The sequence below is a fragment of the Paralichthys olivaceus genome, chromosome 21 (assembly GCF_024713975.1).
Source record: "Paralichthys olivaceus isolate ysfri-2021 chromosome 21, ASM2471397v2, whole genome shotgun sequence".
Taxonomy (NCBI): Eukaryota; Metazoa; Chordata; class Actinopteri; order Pleuronectiformes; family Paralichthyidae; genus Paralichthys; species Paralichthys olivaceus.
The window spans coordinates 10572012-10594912 of NC_091113.1; the positions used below are offsets into that span (position 1 = coordinate 10572012).

General features: G+C 44.2%; 1 protein-coding gene across 1 annotated transcript in view; it reads left to right on the top strand.

Moving 5' to 3' along the window:
* Positions 1 to 10209: 10209 nt before the first annotated feature.
* rhbdl1 (rhomboid, veinlet-like 1 (Drosophila)) overlaps positions 10210 to 22901 on the top strand; it is a 41235-nt gene continuing 28543 nt past the window's right edge. Inside the window, exons 1-2 of the mRNA XM_020082981.2 lie at positions 10210 to 10385; positions 19331 to 19489. Coding sequence (XP_019938540.2) covers positions 10347 to 10385; positions 19331 to 19489 — 198 coding nt within the window. The 5' untranslated portion in view covers positions 10210 to 10346. The remainder of the gene's footprint in view (positions 10386 to 19330; positions 19490 to 22901) is intronic.

The window sequence follows — 22901 nt, forward strand, 5'->3', positions numbered from 1 at the left end:
GTACACGTCTAATCTATGCTCTTGCGGGTGCACGCGGTTCGGACGTCGCAGGGGTCCGTTTTCGCTTTTAATACATCGATACGTTTTCCCAACTAACACAGTCCGGCCATTGACTTTGAGTGACGTGGTCAAGATTATTTGCTGTTAAACCCGCTATAAATGAAATGTCACCGCATCCGAGTCGAGGGTGACCCTCGGGATCACAGCGGGGGCTCGTGTGCGTGGGTTTGCGGGGGCTGGGTGTGCGGATTTTGCCGCTTTTTGGACAGATTTGCTTATAAGTGTCACTATGGCGGTCGCAGCTCGCATGCTCCATTGTCAGGAAAGTTGCCAACACCTCCAAACATCAGGGATCGTGATCCGGGATTGTGACATCGATCAACGTGTGCGTGGGACAGGGGTGTGGGGGGGCTGATGTGGGTCCAGGTGTGGGTCCAGCTGTGAGGTGGAGGGTGAGGGGGGGGCTGCAGCCCAAAGCGCTCCTTCAATGTAGGGCGCAGTGATGGTGCTTTCTTTTGTTCACCAAGTGGCGCATCACCCCGCAATGACACATCTGAAACGAGGGTCTCCTCCGCCACGCGAGGGTCCGAAGCTGCACGAACACCCGCACATAACAAACTTCACCATCACACCCCCGCGTGTAGTGTTTATTTCTTATTTTAATATCAGCACTGTGTCCCTCCCCGCAACGCCATTTTGATTCCTATAGCTGAAAGTCACAGCCACTGGAGTGTGTTGTTTGCATGCTCACTTTGTGTTTTTGTCAGATGTATAGTTGTAACTCATTAATAAAATATAAAATGTCCAGAGGTGCAGGGACAATATGCGGGGCAGTGGACAGGCTGCTGTGGACCCACACTGATTCTGTCCACTGTTGTTCAAATAACAACATGCACACTTCATAAAATATTATACACCACATGTTTATTTTTCTATCCATTTATTAATACAACATGTAAATAGGAAAAAAATGTTTATTGTGTCTAGTGATGGAAATGTCTGTCCCTCTGTGTCCACCTGTCCTCACAGGGAGTTGGTGACATGAGTGTTTTGTTTAGCGTGTGTGTGTGTGTGTGTGTGTGTGTGTGTGTGTGTGTGTGTGTGCTCGAGCAAGGACAGTGAGTGGAACGGGGGGGGGGGGGGGGGGGGGTGAATGAGTGAATGAGAGAGTGAGTGATTTTTTTTTTCCTGCATGTTCCACAGTTGAGCAGAAGAGGGAGGGAGTAGTAAATGAAGGGGTGAGTTCTGGTGAAGGGGTGAGGAGGAGGAGAATGGTTTCAGATCAGAACAGTATTTTGGTTATGTATTAGCTTATTTTGTACAGCACATATTCAAAACGGGTGGGTGGGGGGGTTAATGAGTGAGGGGTGGAGGTAAGAAGATCCACTCTGGCCAAGTGACTATAAATATTCATTTCGTGCAACAGAGTACGATGGAGGTGATCAAGATGTGCAGCGCTGCCTGGATTCGATATGACTGCACAGTAGTAATGTCTCTGTCATAACACAATCAATCATTTGTTGGTGAGGAGCATCTTTGTGTAGTTGCTGCTCTTTGTTAGTGGGGGGAGCTGAGGATACAGGCTCGTTGTTATTGTCACCGATGTGATCGCACTGATGTGTTTTTGTCTTGTGCCCCGTTTAGGAAGCGCTGGAGTTTAGACCACTCCCTTTATCCGCCGACAGAGGGACGTCCTCCACACTCACTGGACCTGCCGAGCCTGCTCAGTACTCACTACAGTACTCACTACAGTACTCACTACAGTACTCACTATATACTCACTACAGTACTCACTACAGTACTCACTACAGTACTCACTACATCCTGTACACACACTATGTAATCACTACAGAATACATACACACTTTATACACTATGTAATCACTATATACTCACAACACCCTGTATACACACTATGTTAATCACTGTATACTCACTACACAATGTATACTCACCACACAATACATACACACTTTATACACACTATGTAATCACTATATACTCACTACACAATACATGCAAACTTTACACACACTATATCCTCACAATATACTCACCACACACTTTATCCTCACCATATACTCACTATACACACACTATATACTCATTAGACACACTATATACTCACGATATAGACATTGTACAATCACTATATACTCTCTATACACAATATACTTGCAGTATACTCATTATCATCACTATATACTAATTATATATACACACACACACACAGTATGCTCATTGTATAGTCAAATAATCAGCAATAATGAAAATAATCATTAGTTGCAGTCCTCGGAGCGGAAACTTACAATTTGACAATTTAGTTCATATCTTATTTGATCAATTAATTGCATTTTATTAGTGGATTCATATATTAGTATTGTTTTAAATGAGGTATTGGTGTGTACACAGTCATTCATTTCTGAAACGCTCTCTCATCCAGTTTTATCTTTAGTCGTGCCAGTGTCTGAGGTACAAATACATTCAGCTTACATAAGACGAGCAAACGCAGCGCCTGGTTTATTTGTCAGAAGTTAAAGTTACGTTTCTAATGTATTTACAGAAGACAGCTACACCACTGCGTCAGGAGGGTTTTACAGTTGCACCTCTAAATTTATCAGATGCCACTTTGTAATTTTAGCTGCCTAAAACGCTCTCAAGCCTTGTCCGGCCTCTGGCCCAAAGCATTCTGGGTAACATCAACCACCATTTTCGCCAGCAAAGGCCTCACTGCGCTCGCTATCAGTGGGTCCAGAACTGTCCAGCACATTACCACATCGTGTTACATTGAAAGCATTCTTTCTTGCTGCTCCGCTCTGATTTGATGACTGTGTGGTCATTTGCTGTGGCTTTAAAACTCAAATAAGGTTGAATTAAATCAAACCTTTCTTATTTACTCATGTGGCAGGAAAAGACGGTCCGAGGACAGGTTCTAGATTAGATTATTCTTTCTTCAGCGAAGAATCCCATGGGTTCTTTAATCTATTTTTTTACCACTTCTTCATTCATATTCTTAAAGCACTTTATTCCACATTTTAGCTTATAGCCCTTAAAGTCCAGCGACATAATCTCTCCCATCCAACTAGAATAAACACGAGACACCCCTGGGGTATTCTCTTGAGTAATGTTTTAATGCTTTGTAATGTTTTCTTACATCTTGGGAGTCATTCCCACTGTCAGGCCAAAAACACAAATATGTACGTGTGGAAAACTCCACTGATCTACAATAAAGTAATGTGACATCACATAGCTTTTTTTAAAAGGAGAAGTGGAAATTAATTGGAATTTCGGGCAGTGACACTGTTCAGCAGAAGGCTCTTAGTCAGAGTCTCAAAGGATTTCACTGTACTACGAAAACGGCATCTCCTGAATCTTACACCAAAAAACAGGAAATAAACCCTCCCTGTTTAAACCACATCTTTGTTTTACATTTAAAAAAGATGATATACTTTTGGCATCCAACTTCATTTCTATGTTATGCACCAAATGTGGTTTCTCCATTCACCCTAACTGGGTTTATGCCGCTAACTGCCTATGACAGGATGTAACATTGGTTTCAGTTGAGACACCTTGGGTGTCTAGTTTATCTATAGTTTAGTCTCAGCCACTGCATTTTCCCAGTGTTAACATTTGAAAAGTAGAAAACACCTCAAAAAGTGAAAACTGAAAGTAAGGACAAGGCTTTGTCACAGTTAGAAAAACACTTAGCTGGAGTGTGAGTGCAGCTCTGTGGATGCACAGTGGCATGTGTGTGTTTGCACGTGTTCGGTTCTCGACAGTTGTGACAACACTTGGACGCCTGAACAGGTGTCAGCAGCCAAGTGCTGCACAGCCGAGCAAGCACAGGGCCCGTCGCTCTGTTCCACACCATGTAGCTCTTTGTGAACGTCCCTGCGTTAATGCGGAGCAGGTATTTGCACAATGTCAGCTGTCCAACCACCTTGGCCGCAGTGTCGGAGCACCTGTGAGCCGTCATTCTAACCAGCAGAGAGGACTCAAACAGAGGCTTTTGTGAGCTATTATCTCTCAGGCTGAAACATGACACAGCATTTAAGTCAAACAATTGAAAGGTGGGGTTTTTTTCCATTGAAAGAGAATCTGTCAATAGACATCCGGTATTGTAAATAAATTAGAGTTTACACGCTTACTGAAATACAGAGGTGTAAAATTGATTTTTTTCATCTCCGTCCAAGCTGAGCCCACGCATGTGGTGTATTGACTTGCAGCCCTCACATCTGATTTGACGCGGATGCATTGCTCTTGAAGAACGCCACATTTAGCCTTAATCCCGACTTTAACCCTTGCCCCTTTAATACTTGGAGACTAGGGTTGAGTACATGAGGAACACAAGCTGCTGCAACAGGCTGCAGCCACACCACAAACATCTACCACATGCAGACTTGTGTTATCTCTCATTCTTTTTAAACTGAAGCTATCATAGTGTCTTTGCATCTTTAGTCTTTTGAACCCACCTGGACACAAACATCTCATGCACAAGCTTGTCCATCTTTCTACTTTGTCTTCTCTTGTTATGTTAAAACTTTCCACACAAGCCACCAAACAGTGACTTAAATGTTTTACTGCTCCTGTGTTTTCTTACTCACAAAAAAAAAAGCAGTGGCTTGAGTATTTGACCTTAGTCCCTTCATACAGTGGTGACCTCTGGTGTGAGCTGATTTCACCAACAGGGGGCAGCAGAAGCTTAGTAAATAAGTAAATAACGGTTTTATTTGTGATCCGTTTGATCTCAGATCTCTTGGTTTACATGTATCTAGCGCTGCTGCACAATCTGAGGATATATAATTATGATTGGTGTTAATATCAGTGGAAACAGTACATTAAATACTAAATATGTTTTTAATATATATTATATACGGAGCATGGTCATAATTCAAGTGCAGCAGTGACTGACTCGGTGTGTCCCTTGAGTGGTTTGTATATGTGGATAATATAGCAGCCATCAGTGCTGCCCTCAGTTCAGGATGCAGCTGCAGGTTCAGACAGCAGAGGTCCCCCCCTCACTTCCACCTGACTTACATTACCCACAAACCCCATCACAGGAAGCTGCTCAGAAATCCTGATCCTAACCAGAAGTGACACCGTGACACGAAAATGTCAAAACAAACTGCGACTGATGTTTGTCCTATGAATTCACATCGGCAGAGTTTAGGGAATTAGTAATCTATACTTTTATTCATTTCCCCTCCTACCTTCCCTTTTTGGCCCTAATTACCCCCCCCCCCCCCCTTTTTTTTAAACCTCCTTCCTCCAACTGGCTCCTTCCCCTCCTTTGCGTCTTCCGCCTGACATCCCCGAGAGATTTTCTAAATGGAGCAGTTTGGGCTAAAACTGTGTCAGTCAGTGACCTGATTCATTTTCCTGCTGTCTTTCATCAGGCTGGTGATTCCCTCTATTGCACAATCGCTGCTGCTTGACATTCAGCGGCTGGGGTGTGAAGTACCATTTATTTTGATTCACATGATTAGTGGAGGCCGACGGCTTCCAGAGAACCACAGGAACAACTCGTCTTCCTTATTTACAGAGCAGATCAGATATACTGTCATGCTGTGATCCTGCACATTGACAACATGCTGATTTTTATTAATTGTATCTCACAAACTAGTTGAAGGATTATCCCATCTGGTCCTGAGCGTCGGACTGTAGCTTTTCTTTTTGCTCTCTCAGCTTGATTGATTTAATTAACTTTCTCGATCACTTTTTTTGGGCCTGTAGAAAGCTGGGATGGCACTTGGATGTCTACACTGAAACATCATCAGACACTGATGTGGCTGTTTTCCTCGGTCCATGATTTAATTTTGCTTAATGCTTATTTCTTTTTGCGTATTCGTCTTTTAGAGAATTATCGACCTCTTGGTATGAGGTGGTATATTTTTCTGAATATAAAGTTCAGTAAGATTCACAAAAGCTCAATTTATCTCGTAACAATATTCCATTTCAGTGCATCTATGTGTGAGATATTGATTTATTGATTGAATCCCTTAAACTTCTTGCAGCAAATGGTTGCCAACTTTGCCTCTCTATTTGTCTTGGCTGCCATTTTTGATAGAATTTGCTAAAAATGAAAACTCCCCAGTGAAATTTAATATGTAAAATCAATACAAACAAAACAGCTGTACATGGTGCAGCGAAAAACGAAAATGTAATTCTTTATTACTCCCAGTCTACTTACACACAAACACCTTTGTGTTTTATATAAGAACAAATCAGTATGATTTCAAACTTGTATTTTTTTTATATGATGACATATTTTACCGTGAAGCAGACATGTCACAACTATCTATTTATTTCTCCCAGATACTGTGAATTGAAGCTAAAATGAGATGCGATGTGATAAGATGGGGAAATTGGAATTGTTACAGCAGCAAAATAGGAAAGTGAAATATACATTCTGTAAAAGTATTAAAAAAAGGAAATAAATACAAGACTAGTAAATATAAAAATAGAACACAATATGTACTAGTAACAATATTGCACATGTATGATGTTGAAACTGTATGGATTGTGAACTAAAAACATTGCCTCTGTTTGTAGTTGGTGCCTAAAAGTTGTCTGAATTTAGTTGAATTTCCGAAGGACTAAAGTTTTAGTGTTGCAGAAATGCAAAATAAATAATAAAAAGTAATTCTGGTTTGAAGTTAATCTCGTTCGGTGCAGCCCATTTTCAAGGCTCGGAGCTGGAGCTCAAATCCCTGCACTGTGCATACACAGACAGTATGTGGTGCACATAAGAAGTCTGTTCTATAAATAGACAGGCTCTCTCCATGCTTTAAACCCTGGTATAGCCTGTGTGTAAGTAAAACACACCAGATCCAGACCTTCCAGGGGTTGTGTTTACAGCCCACAACCATTCTCATCCTGACACAGAAAGATAAACACCTGTCTTTATGGACCTGGAGGTCATTAAGCTGGTGTGGATGAGAGCAGCCCGGTGGTCTAATTAATGTGCCTCTCTGAAAAGGCCTTATTATTCCAGAGACAGGCATTCTCTCTGCCGCACTCAGGCCTTGTTAAAGAGGGATCAGGCTGCCCGAGCTCATCCCACCGCCTGCGTGCATCCAACGGGACGTGAAGGGTTCACTTAGGCTCAAGACAGACCGTTCAGCTGAGGACGCTTCAGGCCGTGGAGACCATGTTTCACTGGAGGCTCATCTCGCTCCATCAGTCATCTGTATAATGTCACTGGGTGGAAGTGTAATGGAAACAATAACACTGGCATTATCCTTGGTGAAGCTGTGAGCCGAGTTAGCATCTTGTTCATATATTTAGGAATGATGTTTACCTCCATCTATAGTGCTATATCCTTCTTGCCTTTAATTTTATAACATAGATTAGTGATATATACATATATATATATACATTGGATTTCTTTATAACAGAGCTGAGGTTGTGTAGCCCTGATGTTAATCATTCACTTTCACTTTTCAACGTAATACGATATGACCCTGAGTGGTTTTTCTTCTGCTTTATTTTCACTTGATGTCTTTATTTCTTTTTACTTTGTGGTCCTTGTCTGTCATTGATTGGAGTAGTGAGGTTACCAAGGCAACAGTCCAGCTCCATTTCTTGCTGCTCTTTCAATCCAACTCATTTATTGCAGCGTGCAAATCCTCCAGCGGTGACCTTATAATTCCATCCGTCTTATTCATGTTCACAACTGCGGCATATTGGAGGCAAATTAATTCCTCACATTGATTAGAAGTCGAACAAAGGACGCCACCGAGTGACTCGAGTCCTCCCTCGCAGGAAAGTCCTGTTGTTTCATAGACTTTGTCGTCACGATGGTTTTTGTTTAAACAAGAGTGTGTCAGACGGGCATAATGGAAGGTGACAAAGAAAGCCTGGGAGCTCTGCCATGTTCAAGGTGGCCGAGGCCCAATCCATTAGGATAAATACAGCAGTTAGCCATGGCTTCATATGGTCCGCAGCAGTGCTCTGAGCCAATAAAACACTAGACACATTGTTGTAATGAGTAGGTTCACGCATTTAAAAAAATACTTCTCACTCTGAGGAGGATTTACAGCTTTTCTTGCCTATGAAAGATAAAAGACTAAGGAGAAATGTAAAATCTAATGGAATACTGGCCGGTCATTTTCCAAATCCGGTCATTTGATCCGGTTACGTTCGTACCGAATTGAAATCCCACAGGAATTCCACTATCCAACTAATTCTAAACCTGCCTGTTTGGAATGATCAGTTTGCTTAGTCTGATGCTGGCTGCAGCTCTCTGTCTGAAAACTGTTCAAGGGACCTGCAGTAACTGAGCAGCAGAGAGTAAAGACCTGCTGCTGGAGTGCAAAGAACCCTGAAGCTTCGCCACCGCTGCTGCACAAAGAGCCGTTCACCTGTTTTTTCAAAGTTCAGCGGAAGTTCACTTTTGCCGTGATCGATAATGTAATTTACAATGATGAGTCCCAGCAGCTACTGCTACAGAGCGCCAGTCACTTGTCTATTTAAAGTGTAGTAATATTTAATGTATCACATGTCCAAATTGCACCAAATTCAACACTGCACTTCTCTGGCCTCTTAACAACACACACGACAAGTATTTACTTATAAAGCTGCTTGTATGCACAATTTTTCTGGGACCCTAATTGAGGGGAGCTCACTGGCGCAGTCTGCTTCAAACCAGACTTATTTCTGCAGACAAGACAGTGTGTGTGTGAGGGTTACTACATATTGGCTGGAATGCAGTTGGTTGTAGGAAATAGAAACTCTAATGTGATGGCCTGATGTGATGCTTCACTTGTTATATTACATGTTAAATGTACATGTTTTCATGTGACACCGTATTGAAATACAGGTTGAATTGTAAACATTAGGTGCAATCCTGGTTCTCTGACTGACAGAGGCAGTGTTTGAGCCAGAAGCTGATGGTAACTCTCACAGGATCAACCACGATCCTCCCGCCGGAGTCGTCACCACGTCTCGACTCTGACGACGTCTTCAGCTCCATTCACCTCCAGGGCTGATTCACTTTTTATACTATATATATATATATATATATATATATATATATATATATATATATATATGAGTGAAGCTGCTTCCTCCCCCGCCTTATCACCATTGTCCTGAGGAGGAGGGGTCACTGCGGATTTGTGCAGAAAAGAATCACCTTTTAAAAGGAGATCTGAGTGAAATAATGTACATGCGGCCCCTGTCTGCAATCTGCTTTTCATCACTTGACCCTCATGATCAGCTCCCAGCATGCAAGTGCACCAGATTACCAAAATAAAAAGAGTCATTGTTCGGGTGATGCAGGATTTCTTTGAGCAGTCTGGTCCTGTGTTGTGGTGGTGGTGGTGCTCATTGGAGGATCAGCGAGCCATCCAAAACAGACTAATTCAATTTTATGTTTGTGCTTGTGCGGTGGGGGGTTGTGCAGCAGTGCATACAATGTTCTAATGTGCCAGTGGATATAATTAGCACAGCAGAGATGTAAAAAGGATGCTAATCAAGTTTTCTCTTGGTGGTGGTGATCATCATTAGTCCTGTTACTTTGTTTTTAATAACACTCATCCTCTTTGTGCAAAATGAATACGATGATAGCATGCTTGGGTTTTACCTGGCATGTGTTGGTAGCTTTTGTTTACACTGTGTGTGCATGTGTGTTTGTGTGTGTCAGTAACAGACCAGACTAGGATATGCAAGAGGGAGGGTCTGCTCCAGTAGTAATAGCAGAGCCGCAGTGGTGCCCATCCCCTGCTCCATCCCTGAGATGTAGTGAGGAGAGGAGCCGCAGCCCCTGGCCACTCCTCCCTGTTCTGTAATTGGAAGAGTGAGGCCACCTCCCTCCCCTTCCTCATTGGTATGCAGTGTGCATTGCAGTGTGCGTGCGTGCATGTGTGTGTGTACGAGGAGAGAGAGAGAGGTAGCAGTCAGTGCAATGGGATAGAGGAGAGCGAGGAGGAGGAGGAGGAATGAGTGAATGAGAAGTGGCTGGATCTGCCTCGCCTGCACGCCTGTCGTCTGCTGCTGAAGCTGGGCACCACCACCGTCACCATCCGCGCTCTCAGCACCGGTTCTCCCTCCAGCATCATCACCACCACCCGCAAGGAATCAAAAAAAAAAGAAACAGGGGGACCGAGCTCACCACGAGTTCTCCATCCATCCATCACCGAGGAGGGACGCAGCAGCAGCAGCAGCAGCAGGAGGAGGAGGAGGAGGAGGAGGGGGCCTGACTCTTACAATTTAGGCTCCAGCTGCTACCTCAGCCGAATTCCCCTCCACCTTACCCCACATCCTCACCCACCACCACTCACTCCCCTCCCGCTCCTCCCTATGCCCTTGTCCTCGGCGGCTCCTCTCACCTCCCTGGCCAGTATATGGATAGAAGCTCCCTGTTTCAGCTCATACAAGAGCAGGTAAGCATCCCATGCGTTTCTATGGTTACGGGGCGCTTCCTGCACGGCCCACCTCGCCGTCTACCCATTGAGGATGGAGCCGTGCGGAGGCTGCATGGGAGCTGGTGTCAGGGTTGATGGAGCAGGGGCTGAAACGAGAGACGCATGCGAGCGTCATGGAGCCATGTGGGGGGGCCCCCCCTGAGCCACAAGCAGGGGGCTGGGCATAGTGTCATGGTTAATGGAAGGGTTGATTAAAGGGAGGGCTGTGTGAGAAAAAAGGAGGATGGATGTATAGATGGACTTGATATTCATATTTTCTATTTATAAAATAAGTTAAGGTTGATAGCAGGGGCTGAAACGAGGGTTGGATGCAAGCGTCATGCAGCCATGTGGTCCCCCAAGAATGTGAGGTCGGATCCTCACATCACATCATGGCTTATGGAGGTGTTGATTGGAGAGAGGACTGTGTGAGTAAAAACAAGGATGGATAAATGAATGGATGTATGAGGACTGACCGTGTGTATTATCTATTTTAAGAATACAGTTAATAAATATATTGAATACAGTGAAAACCATTAGGACTGTATCATGGAGCCATGTGGGGCCAAAATGCCTCAGCAGCTGCAGAACAGTATTGTGTAACAAACAATGTACAATAAACTGCATAGTATATATCGTGTAAGATTCAGAATAATAATGCAGAATAAAAGTGAGTTGAATATTGCACCTGCCCTAAAATACCTAAAAAGATAAAACACTAAAAGGATATCATGCATGAAAGAGGAAAAACAAAACTGGCATTAAGGGTGTGAAATGTGCAAGACAAAATGCAAATGGTTTTGAGATACGTGGCTGAATCAACATGTTTCATTGTTCAGTGGTGTAATGGACGTTGGGATGAATGAGAGCTTGAGGCAGTTGGTCTTACACTGATAGGCTCTGTAACGTCTGCCTTGAGGTAACCGGTCAAATTCAGAGAACAGAATGTGTGACGGGTCATTAGGGATCCTGTGTCTGACCACAGAACCTTCCTAGATGATCTGAAGGGAAGGATACCATCACTGTCATAGCCGTTTTTTACCATGTCCTCGATTTTTTAAGGAAGGAATGATTGTGAGCAAAAAAAGAAGGATGGATCTATGAATGGGTGGACAAAAAAATAGACAAATAATAGGATGCAAGCTTCATGGAGCCATGTGGGTCCCCCGAGAACATGAGGTCGGATCCTAGGGAGGTGTTGAGGACGCTTGACAAATACACATGTCATGGCTTGTGAAAGGGTTGATTGGGTTGTGTGAGTAAAAGTAAGGATGGATCTTTGTATAGATGTACAGATGAAATTCTTTATTTAAAGAATAAAGTAAAAATCCCATTATAATGGTCATGTAGCTGCTGTAGTAGTGTTTACAGCAGCAGTGCTGCATGAATGTGTGTGTCTCTACCTGTGAGAGATTTTTCCTGATGAATGCTCTTGTTTACTCGCCCCAGTCATGCGGTTTTTTCCCCTTCAGAATAAAAGCCGTGATTTGGCTTTAAGCTTTCCCCCCATTTTCCAGCTCTGTCATTGACGATGATTGCAAGAACAAACACTATATGTCCGTGGCCATATTTAGGCCATGTAGTGAAAAATGTTCCACTTGGCATCTGTTTTCTTAAGAGACGTCAACCCCGAGCTGCTGCTCCACTGCCCAATCAGACCTCTGTTTGAATTTAGCTCTGGTCTACCATCTCCAAAATTAACCAACCAAAATGGATTTGAAGGTTTGATTGTAGCCAGAGAGCTTGTGTGTATTTGGGTTGTTCCTCCCAAAGAAACACGTGATAGTGTGTGTGTTTCCATATTTGTTGCATTTGTGGTATTTAACTCTTTCTTTTCCAGCCCTGTTTTTGAACAGGCCCGTTGGGGTTTGGTTTGATTGGCAGATAGATTGGGCAATCATTCTGTCCAAGAGGGAGAAATTGATTATCTGCTGCAGGGTTTAAGGGTCACGAGTGGCCCATCAGCAACACATTGATCAAAAGCCCCAACAGCCTTGGGGAGACGTCTGTGTCTGTGTGTGTGAGTGTGTGTGTGTGTTCACGGCAGTGTTTTTATGAATGTGTGAGGATGCCCGTGTGGGTTGTGTGAGAAAATGCTCTGTGGTCACACCGGTGAGTCATTTGCCGTACAAGCACTTCAGTGGTAACAACTGCAGCGCTTAGTGGTACCTCAACAACCCATATTCCTTCTCAGACATGCTTTAAAATGCAGTATCAAAGCGGCTGACTCATCCGTGTCAATATTCCTTTTTAATGCTGCAGGTTGTTGGGCTGGAGATGAAGCCAATATTTCCACACTGTAAACGCCTGGTTGTTTTATTGATTGTGGGGTTTGCTCTGCATGTGCCAGTGTGTTCGTGTAGTTTGCTAGGCCACAGTTGAGCAAGCTCAAGTCTAGACCAAATCACTCACCCTGGCTGACGATGGGTTTTTTCCACCTTTGGGACTCCATGCGGCGGCCTTTCATTTGGAATAAGGCTGCCTAATTAAACTAGAATGAAGTGCCAGCAGTGTTTGGACTGCAAACAGGCAAGCTTGTTTTTTTTTCACAAAGAGCCTTGCTGCCTGCCTAAACACTGGGCACTTTTTTCATCTTTTTCCAGGAAACCGTTTTGCAGGGCATGCTGGGTGCTTTTGCAGCCCTGACCTCCAGATTTGTATCGTCACATTCAGTGGAGGCTTCCCACATTGACCATATTGACCATCGCCGTCTGAGCAAATCCACCAGACCAGCTGGAGGTCAAGTGCTTTGCATAGAGGTTTCTTAAGTGAAGTTGTTTGTAAGGAGAAAGCATTGCTCTGTCACTGCTTTACGCATAGAGTGTGTATAAAGACGGATGGCAGGACTGATAATAAATCCTGCCTCCTCCATGTTAGTGGATGGGAGATGTATCAAACCTGTCCATGTCAAATAAAGATTTCTCTGAGGTTTTAGGTGGTTGTTATCGCATTGATTTTTTCTCAAATGCATTTTTTTCATTTGGTTTTAATAAGTTATTGGATGCTGTGAAATGCCATTATTGACAGCTGAGACTTACTCGTGATTGGTCGAGCATGTGTATGGACGGGACCTCGCAGACTCATTCGTATCTGGGATATTTTGGCTTCATTTCTTAATTGTGGGTGGAAGTGATATCCATCTTATATAAAGTCTAAACAACCTTTTTAATAAGAACTCAGATATATCCTGAGCTACTACTAGCTCAAAATTTCCTATAGTCATTATTAAAGCTGCTAAACCTTAATGCATCTGGGATTTTCCTTGAGTTAAAAAAAGAATCGATACAGTATGTTTTGCACCCAAAGGAAACTGGACGTGTTTGGTTTGTATGAGCTCTGCGGGTCTGAAGCAGAGGGGGAATTGCAGCCGTGTCACAATGAACCACATGAAAATGCTGCAGGGGTAAGAGAAAACGAAAGCAACAGTGGCAACATGAGTGAGTTTATTAGTCTTTGTCTGCAGGAGCTTGCAATGCTGAGCTCAGTCTATTTCTGGCCTATGCGGGCACACACACATATGCTCATGAACAGGGCACACACACACTGAAACTCACACTCCCACAGTTTCCTTGTTAGTCTCTCTATTGCGGTGCCATTGATAAGGAAACCTGTTGGGCGGTTGCACTCATCTACTACATTCCTATCATCAGTCACTGAATATGTCCCTCATGTGTCATTCATTTCTTATCGGGCTTATTTATGTGTCTCCCGTCAGGACCTGGGGTTCTGAATACTATTCTGACATATTCATGTCAAGTAGAAAGAGGGAAGCTGACAACACACTGCCCCGTTTCATCTTCCGCTGATGCTGATTTGCATCAAGTTGTATTTGAAAAATTCCTCTGGCTGTTTGCGTGCCAGGGAACGTAGTGAGATGATTGTTTGCATTAAGGAAAATTCCTTTGCTGTCTCCGCTGGGAGAGAGAGAGCATGGTTTGGATCTCTGGGCCTTTATATCGCAGTATAAAGTTTGAGCGTAATGATAGCAACAGCAGTGCAGATCTTGCATTGTGATAATTAATTACAGAGTCAGTGGCCCAGTTGTCGGTGAACACCAGTGAGTCCTGAGGGCAGCAGAAGCAATTCAAAAGGTTTTTTATCTGATGCTATGCAAATATGTGCCCCGTGAATGCCACTGCCCTCTGCAGAGACGTGGTCAGGCTTGTTCACAGAGACCAAAGTGCTCTGTATTGCTGGTTCTGTGTCACCGGGTTAGCACAGTGTCACTGAAACCAGGCCTGGGAACGGAATCAGTGCTGCTGCTGCATCACATCTCATGTCAAGTTCTAATCAAAACTTTAAATCACTAAATACAGTTATTCCACCTCTAGAAAATGACCCCTTAAACTCCAGCTCCATTATGTGAACATGTGTATGATTAAAAACAACATTTTGGCTTGGTGAAAGCCTAGAGAAAATCTTATATGTTGCCTTGTTGTGTTGTTTTTTTTCTTTTGTATAGTTTCTGTTAATTTTCTAATCCTTCATGAATTGTTTCCAGACCAAATGCCTCCATTTCAATAACAGCGTATGCAATTGGGTGGTAATCATCAAGGTGCATACAAACTAAAATCATTCAAAGCAAATGCTGATTTAATGTGAGTAATCAAGATAGTGGAGAGTATGGAAGACTCAGTTCTACTTCTTAGAATTATTTCCTTTAGCTAATTTCATCAAATAATTGTTTTCTTAATTACATGTTCAGAAAATTCTAAAAAAAATGCTCATCATAATTTCCTGGAGCTTAAGGGAATGTCTTTAAATTACAAGAAAATCAATGAAGATTTAACTTCATTGTTCTGATACTATTTTTTTGATGATGTCAGTCGATTAAATTATTGATTAATCTTTTGATTCAGTTCTCATTAGATTGTTACCAGACAAAAAGCCTGAAGATCCTGAAAAATGGTTGAATTGTTGCCACTTGACTGAGTTGTCAAACATGGAAGGTGAATGTATGTGAGTTGTAACCAGAAAGATGGACAATGTTGCCCCACTTTCTCCCACTGTACCAAATTGAAGCTAAAATGTGCCGGACATGAAATATCTTGTGCTCTTAACGTGACCTGGAGCAACATTTTGCTTAGTAGCGATCAGGGGATGGAGACTTGTTTAGCCCCTGTGGAGCAGACCGATAAGCCAGCGGCGGGCTGGGGTCACTCTGCGGTAATGGGGGTCCCTGGGGGTTAAGGCTGAGATCATTCTCCTGCACTCAGCGTTCCACTCCTCTTTGACCTCCTCCTGCTCCTTATACCCATGTACACGTTCTCATTCTGTCTTGTCCACCCCCTCCCACTTGCTCTTGAACCAGCCAAGTTTGGTCGCTCTCCCCCGCTTCCACACCACCACCTTCCATCCATAATCCTGACCCACCGCCACGCCTCCCTCTACATCTAATCCCTGCCTTTATCTCATTACAACTTCATTCTTATCTCATTTGTCTCTTCGCATCCATCTATATTCTATTCCTCCTTCCTTACATCTGTATCCTTCCCTCCTGTCATCGTCTCCTTCTCTCACCCCCTTTTGTGTCCTTCCTTTGCCTCTCAAACACCAATATGTCGGAGTGGGGGGGAACGAGGGGGAAATGCAAGAAAAAAGATGGCATGCAGGCGACTGGTAACCATGGCAACATATGCAGCTTGTCAAAGTGTCGCCCTCGCCAGTGTTGGATCGCTTCAATAACTGCTTCCCTCTCTGCGCCTTTTTCCCCTCCTATTTTCAACCCCTTCCCCTCTCGTTGTCTCTCCAGTTCCCCCTCCTCTCTCATTCACGCCTGTCACTAAGGAAAGAAAGAAAAAACACACAAGAAACAGGCTCTTCTTGCCAACACTCATTCATCTCAGTGTTCCTCATCTAGCTAATTGATAACCCTAATTGGGTACATGAACCAATCCTCCACCCCCTTGTATCCCTGCAGACAGTCCCCCCCGTGTAGCGTTTTCCCTGAATAAGGTCAGACTACGATGGGAGCGGTGTCTGTGCAGTGTGACAGCTCAGCGTCAACACTCGCTGTGCTTAAACGTGCACATAGCCATATACAGCGCGCCTGGCAGTGTGTCTGAGTCTTCGCTGTGGCTGCATGTGTAGTGATGTGCTGACATATGGAGGCTGACAGTTATCAGACGTCCCCAGTGTGGCTCTCTGTTCCCCCTGTCAGCCCGGGCTGAGCCAGGAGCACATTAGAATCTGATCTATCTCCCCTCCGTGGCAAGTGGATGCAGAGCACAGGAGTGTGTCACAGTCCTCTTACAGCGCCGAGAAGAAGGAGAAGAAGAAGAAGAGGAGGAGGACTCGCTGTCTGGCTGCCGGGTTCAGCAGAAGCACAGAATAACAGAATTTTTATTCTCTTTGCGTCTTCATTTCATTTCTATCTCTGTTCCACTTTCCACTGTTCCTTTAATTTCTTACATTTCACTGACAGACCCCCCACCTACTCTCTCTCTCCCCCTCCCTCCCGTTTTCCACTTCTTGTGTCTCTGCTGTCCTTTTTTTTTTGCCATGCTTCTTTTCTCCCAATGCATTCCTGACATGTCATCCTGACACCCTACACACCTCAAACACCAGCCTGCATCTGCTTGAGGGGAAAGAAAGGGGCAGCGCTTTTAACAAACACCCATGGAACACACAGTTAAAGGGATTATCTAAGAATAGACCTGGGGCTGTTTTCTTTACCGTCCTTGTTCATTTTTATTCACAAATGTGCTCTTTTAAGTGCATTTGAAGAAGTCTGGAGATCCCTGTCTGTCATTCTCCACCATCCAGAAGCTGAGCAATGAGGTTGGGAGATCTGCGAGGCAGGGTGAGCGATGAAGATGGAGATATTCTGTGGATTTTGCCGTTTGCAGACTGTAAAACCTCACTCAAAGTGTGTTATCAATAAATGTCCCGAGGTCAGAAACGGTTGTGCGTGCACAGAATCTGTTTGCATTGGATTTAGTCTTTTTTTTTAAAAACTGCTTTTAAGAATTCTGTAAGTAAAGTGGTTGAGATGTTTCAAACAAGTGCGTTAACGGAAACAGAAATTTTAAAAGCTACGACACAGCAGCAAAAGCCACATAGTGGAGCCACGGCCTCAATGGAAGGGAGCGACAATGGATGTTGTCAATGAAATGAGCAAAGTTAATTACTGCTGTCAAGTCTGCATGTGTGCAAAAACACGGCGAAGCCAGTCAACGCTGTTGTGTGAGACGTCTTGGCCAATGTATATTAGTGTCGAGCGTTGTGAAAGTACCCAGGTCCCGTCACTACATCCACCAGCAGTGGGTAACGTCATATAAACCCATTAGTTCCTGCCTCCTCTGAACTCTCCCAGGTGAATAAATGCACAAGTGTTAAGAGGAATTTAAAAAGGCAGATTAAATGCACTCAAAAGGGATGCTTGTGTTCAGCTAAATGGCTGTGAAAAAAGTGTGGGGGGAAGCAGAGCACATACACTAACACAGTAAACATGTTCAAAAGGAGATTGATCTTCTCTGCTCCCTCATTGAGCAGCTTCAAGATCTGAGCGTAGTTCAACGCCGCTCTCCTCGTGCAGCCAGTGTAACGCTAGGTTATCAAAGCAGGTCAGGTCCGAACTGAGATGGGATTCTTCTCCTGGACTCACCTCATGTCGTGGGCAACGATGATCCGGCAGGCCTGACTCCACGATGACGCAACAGCTGAAAGCTCGCTTCTCGCCTGCGGGCCACGAGAGGCTGTCGGTGCACTATTCTCGAAAAGCTAACGAGGGTCGTGTTCAGGAAACAGTCGAATGAGACGCAGCAATGGCTCTTTCCACGTGCTTCTCTTTGTGCTGCAGATTGTCCACAGGCACATTTCTACAAACACAATCAGCCGCACGAAGGAGAGCTGCCATGAGAAATTAAAACTCCACACAAGAGCAGTTGAGGGGGAGATGGTAAAAAGGGAGGCAAATCAAGTATGAGGAGCTTCTGGCCTGAAAAGTAAAAAAAAAAAACCCACATAACATAAACCAAGCAAAGATACACACCCTATACTTTACAAGCCATTTTTAAACCGGTGCTATTTAAGACAGCTACACGAGGCCGTTTTTATCACACGCTCTCCCGCTTAAATCAATTACGAGGAGCAGCACTGGCGTAAGGCATCAGCAGTAAAAAACCGACTGGGCTTTGGGTCTCAGCGAGTGAGTGGTGATTATAAAAACCACACTGACTGCAAGCTGGGAACGTGACCAAGGACAGACAGACACGGTCAAATGAAGTAGAAACTGAGAGTAAAGAGTTAAAACCAAGAAACATTTACTATAATACACATTTTTTTGGGGCAAACTGTAAAACGCAGTATACTCGCATGATGTGTCTGATCTCACTGCTGCCAACAACAGCCGTCATGGAGGTCCATTTCTCTCAAAGGCATCTGCAGACCACACGGCTTAATTAGAATGGTGTCACTGTTTGAGCTTAGGGTGACACGGTGTTGCAGTGGTGAGCTCTGTCTCATCACAGCATTAGGTTTTTTGGGTCGCAGTGCGCCGTCACTTGCCGCCAAGTGTTCCACTAATTCTTTGTCTTTGTCCCTATCGTCTAGCTCTACGCCTCAATTCAAAAATAAATAATCAAACAACCTCCTAATGGGTCATAACAGGCTCTGTATGTCAGCCTTGCGATAACGCTGGTGATCTGTCCAGAGTGTGCCTGCCTTTCGCCCAGTGACAGCTGGGATTGGCTCCTGCACCCCAGCGACTCTCAAAGGAAAAGTGGTATAGATAATAGATGAACATATTTGATTTATGCTTAATCTCAATTGTCTGTTGCCGATGCATCCCCCCCTCAGGGCAAACTGTCTCTTCATCTCTGCAGTGCTGCTTATTATTAAAAATTATGGCAACAACAACATCTTCAGTGTAACTGTTTTTATCCCAGTGGTCTGAAAGTGGCTTTTTGTTGTTTTTTTCCCAGCTGGACCCAGAGAACACCGGTTTCATTGCAGTGGAGAACTTCACCAGCTTGGTGGAGGACCATGAGCTGCAGCTGGACCCGTCCAAGCTGGACATGCTGTTAGCCCTCGTCCAGAGCAATGAAGAGGGACAGGTGTGCTACCAAGAGCTCATCGAGCTGGTGAGTGCAAACCAGACGCAAAGGCACACGGACACTCACTGTAATTATGCAAGAACTGCTCGATAGATTTATATAAAACTTCCCAAAAAGTTCTAACAAATAGTGGTAGGTCTGGTAGGCTCAGTAAAGAACCCATTACATTTTGGTGCAGATCTGCATCAGGGAATTTCAAAATGTGGGGGAACCAATATAAATAATACAAGTGAGTGAAACATGGTGGAGCTTAATTGAATGTAAGGCACTGCATGACCTTGATGGACGAACCGGCTCTGAGTGCCATTCTAGTTGTTTTGTTAGATTTCAGAAAGGGTACAGAATTGATTCAGACAGAGGCAGCGAGCTCTGCAGTGGCAGAAATTGACTGGACCATTCAGGTCGTCATCCTACAACAGGAGGATCAATCTATCCAGTTAATGTGTCGGTAAATCCAGACACTTAACCTCACAAGCCTTCCACAGTGCTGGAGTTCTAGAAAACACCCACACACCAATCACACACAGAGCCACAGTTTCAAAAGCAACAAATATTATTTATCATAAGTGATTCAAAGCAAACTCGCTGGCCTAGTTTGAATTATGTTCTAGTTGCAGTAAGACTGATATGACACCTGGTGTTCTATGATGTGAGAACAGCCCATGCAGTATAACGTACTCATACAGATGCCTTTCAGTCTGTTTCTTTTCCTCCTCTGCTTTAAATGTGATGTCCTCCTCCTCTCATTCATTCCCTGCCCCTCCACCTCTATGTGTTAAAGCGCTTCTATTAGAAATTCATGCAGAGATTTGTGTGTCTACGTGAAAGGCTGACTCTCTCTCCAAGCACCTAGATGAGGACCTGCCTACGGCTCCTGGCACCACAGGGATGTACACACCGTGATTAATTCAGAGCAGTGCATTTCCTGCCATATTTTCACTTCCTTAAGCTCATTTCCCCCCCGTCATCTCTCCAGTCTCCTTCTTTTACATCTCCCCCCCTCCCTTGTCTCTTGTGCTGTGCTACCTATGTGGTTTATAATGACGGCCACATGAGGCCACTCAATTTGGAGCAGGACCAATTTCTGAGGTTGCTACGGAGGAATTGCTCTCGAGGTGCAGTGCCCACGGTGCCGCCTCTTTTGTACATCAGCCCTACCTCTTGGAAGTGAACAGCTCTCTTCCTCCACCATTCTTCAAGTGTTTATTTAATCCATCTTACTTCAATGCATTCTCTTCAACCCTCCCCTTTTTTCTCCGCGCCAAGTAATATCATCCCGCTTTATTTTGAACCTCCTGGAAACCTCAGATCTCATTTCCCTCTCTTTCATTCTGCGCTCCTTATGAGCATATGTTAGGTGAAAAAAAAAAACCGCCGCCTCGCCTCCGACAGCATCAGAGAGAAACTTTCAAAATTGCCCATCAGCCAAATGCAAATTGCCTTCGATTAGCCCGGCGTTGCTAGTAGCAGGCGGTAATCTGAGGTAATTTGAGAACACTGGCCTCACATGGATATCGACCCTCAAGTCTGATTTGAAAGATTTGTCTGATGAACACACGTGACCGTACGCAGACGGTACCCCCACTGTTCTGCACATGCATACAATTTGCATATAATTTTATACATACACTTCCAAGCATTTCATTATTAATTAATGCAGCTACCCACTTCCTCTCTCTGGTCCTGTCTCCCTGGTATACACACACTGTCTCCAACGCAGACAGACTCTCATTCATACACATGAGAGCTGCCGCTACAGATTTGCTGACTAATTTAGAGGGTATTCGTATGTTGATGCAAATCTTTCCTCCCGTGGTGCAGAATTTTTATGACGAGCTCCAGGCCGCCGCGGGGAAAGTGCCGCATGTAGCATGACATTTTCAATCAGGTCATCAGCTAACACCTCCGTCCTTCTTTCTTTTCTTTTTTTTACCGCTCTGCTCTCTGGCTTTTACAGTCTTCAGTTCCTCGGCCAAGGAGGTTTCACCCGTCTGTTTAGCAAGATTATGGTGGAAATGAATGAGGGAAGAACCCATTAAATTTATATATGATTGGCCATTTTTCTACATGTTCCTTATTTTTTCTCTGAGAATAACTCATGGATCTTGATGTAAAAAAAATCTGACACACGACTTATTTCTATGAGTGTGTACAATTTGGTGCAGATTCAAATAAAAATCTGGAACGAGTGTGGTTTCATAAGGGGGCTGTTTGGCCTTGGTGGAACAATGCACTCGTTCTCGTTTTATTCAGTTTGAAAAGATTTTGCTGCATTTTCGTCCAGCCCTCTTTTCCCTCTTCTGTCCTTCTCTCTTTCCCATTCACAGCTGTGTATCTCTGGCAGATTTATAAGTTAAGACTCCAGAGTGTGTGACAGATCAGTCGTATTTTTGATTTGGAAAGTTCTGCGCAGCCATTACATTACAGCCCTTGCCTAAACTCTGGAGTCTGTATTGATTTGTGGTCCAGCCTCAACTGAAAATGAGACTCCCCTGCACATAAATAAAATGGACATGGCAAGGTTCAGAAGGTCTGTCTATCCTCTCTGTGTGAGTGTGTGTCTGTACTGTCTGTGTGAGTGTGTGCGTGCATGTGTGCGTGTTCAGTCTGTAGCTTTTCGATGCTGTCATCCCACAAGCTGCTGATATGTGGGTATGTCCAACATTTTGTCTGATTTGTTCTTCTGCATTCGCTCAGTGCAGCTGTGAATCCACACAGCTTCTCTCGACCTCGGTGGGTGTAAATGTGTTTGAACCGCACTGTTAGGCAACAGCTTCTCTGGTGTGTGTGTGTGTGTGTGTGTGTGTGTGTGTGTGTGTGTGTGTGTGTGTGTGTGTGTGTGTGTGTGTGTGTGTGTGTGTGTGTGTGTGTGTGTGAGATAGTACAAGACTGTCTCTGACACCTTGTGTTCAACCCATCTTTCATGCAGGGCGATCGTAGCCAGAGAACTCCATCAGTTCAGCCAGAGGGGTGAATAAGTAACACTCTGCTAAAACCTCTCTTGGGGGAGCTGTGCACACACACACACACACACACACACACATACAGATATAAGAGTATAGCTCTGTACCACAAAAATCCCACAGAGCAAGACAACCAGCATATTTTACGCATGGTGACACATTTCCACACAATAACACACATACATTCTGTCGACACAGGAGACTGAGAGACACTCGAGGTGTCCGGGTTCACACATTGCGAGGCTGTGAGGGGAGGAGGCTGCAATAGATGAGCGTCTGAGGGTGAAGCAGGGCCATACTGCAGTCGAGCATCCCTGCGTGCGTAATTGCGCGTGTCAATTCCTTTTAAAGAGTTTCCTCTGATGCTATCGTGTAACAGCTGCGTAACTGAAGAAGTGTATCGCTGTTTTCCTTCAGGTGGTAATTTGGCTAATGTTCGACTGGGATCCAAAATGGCTGCCATGGTTAATTACACG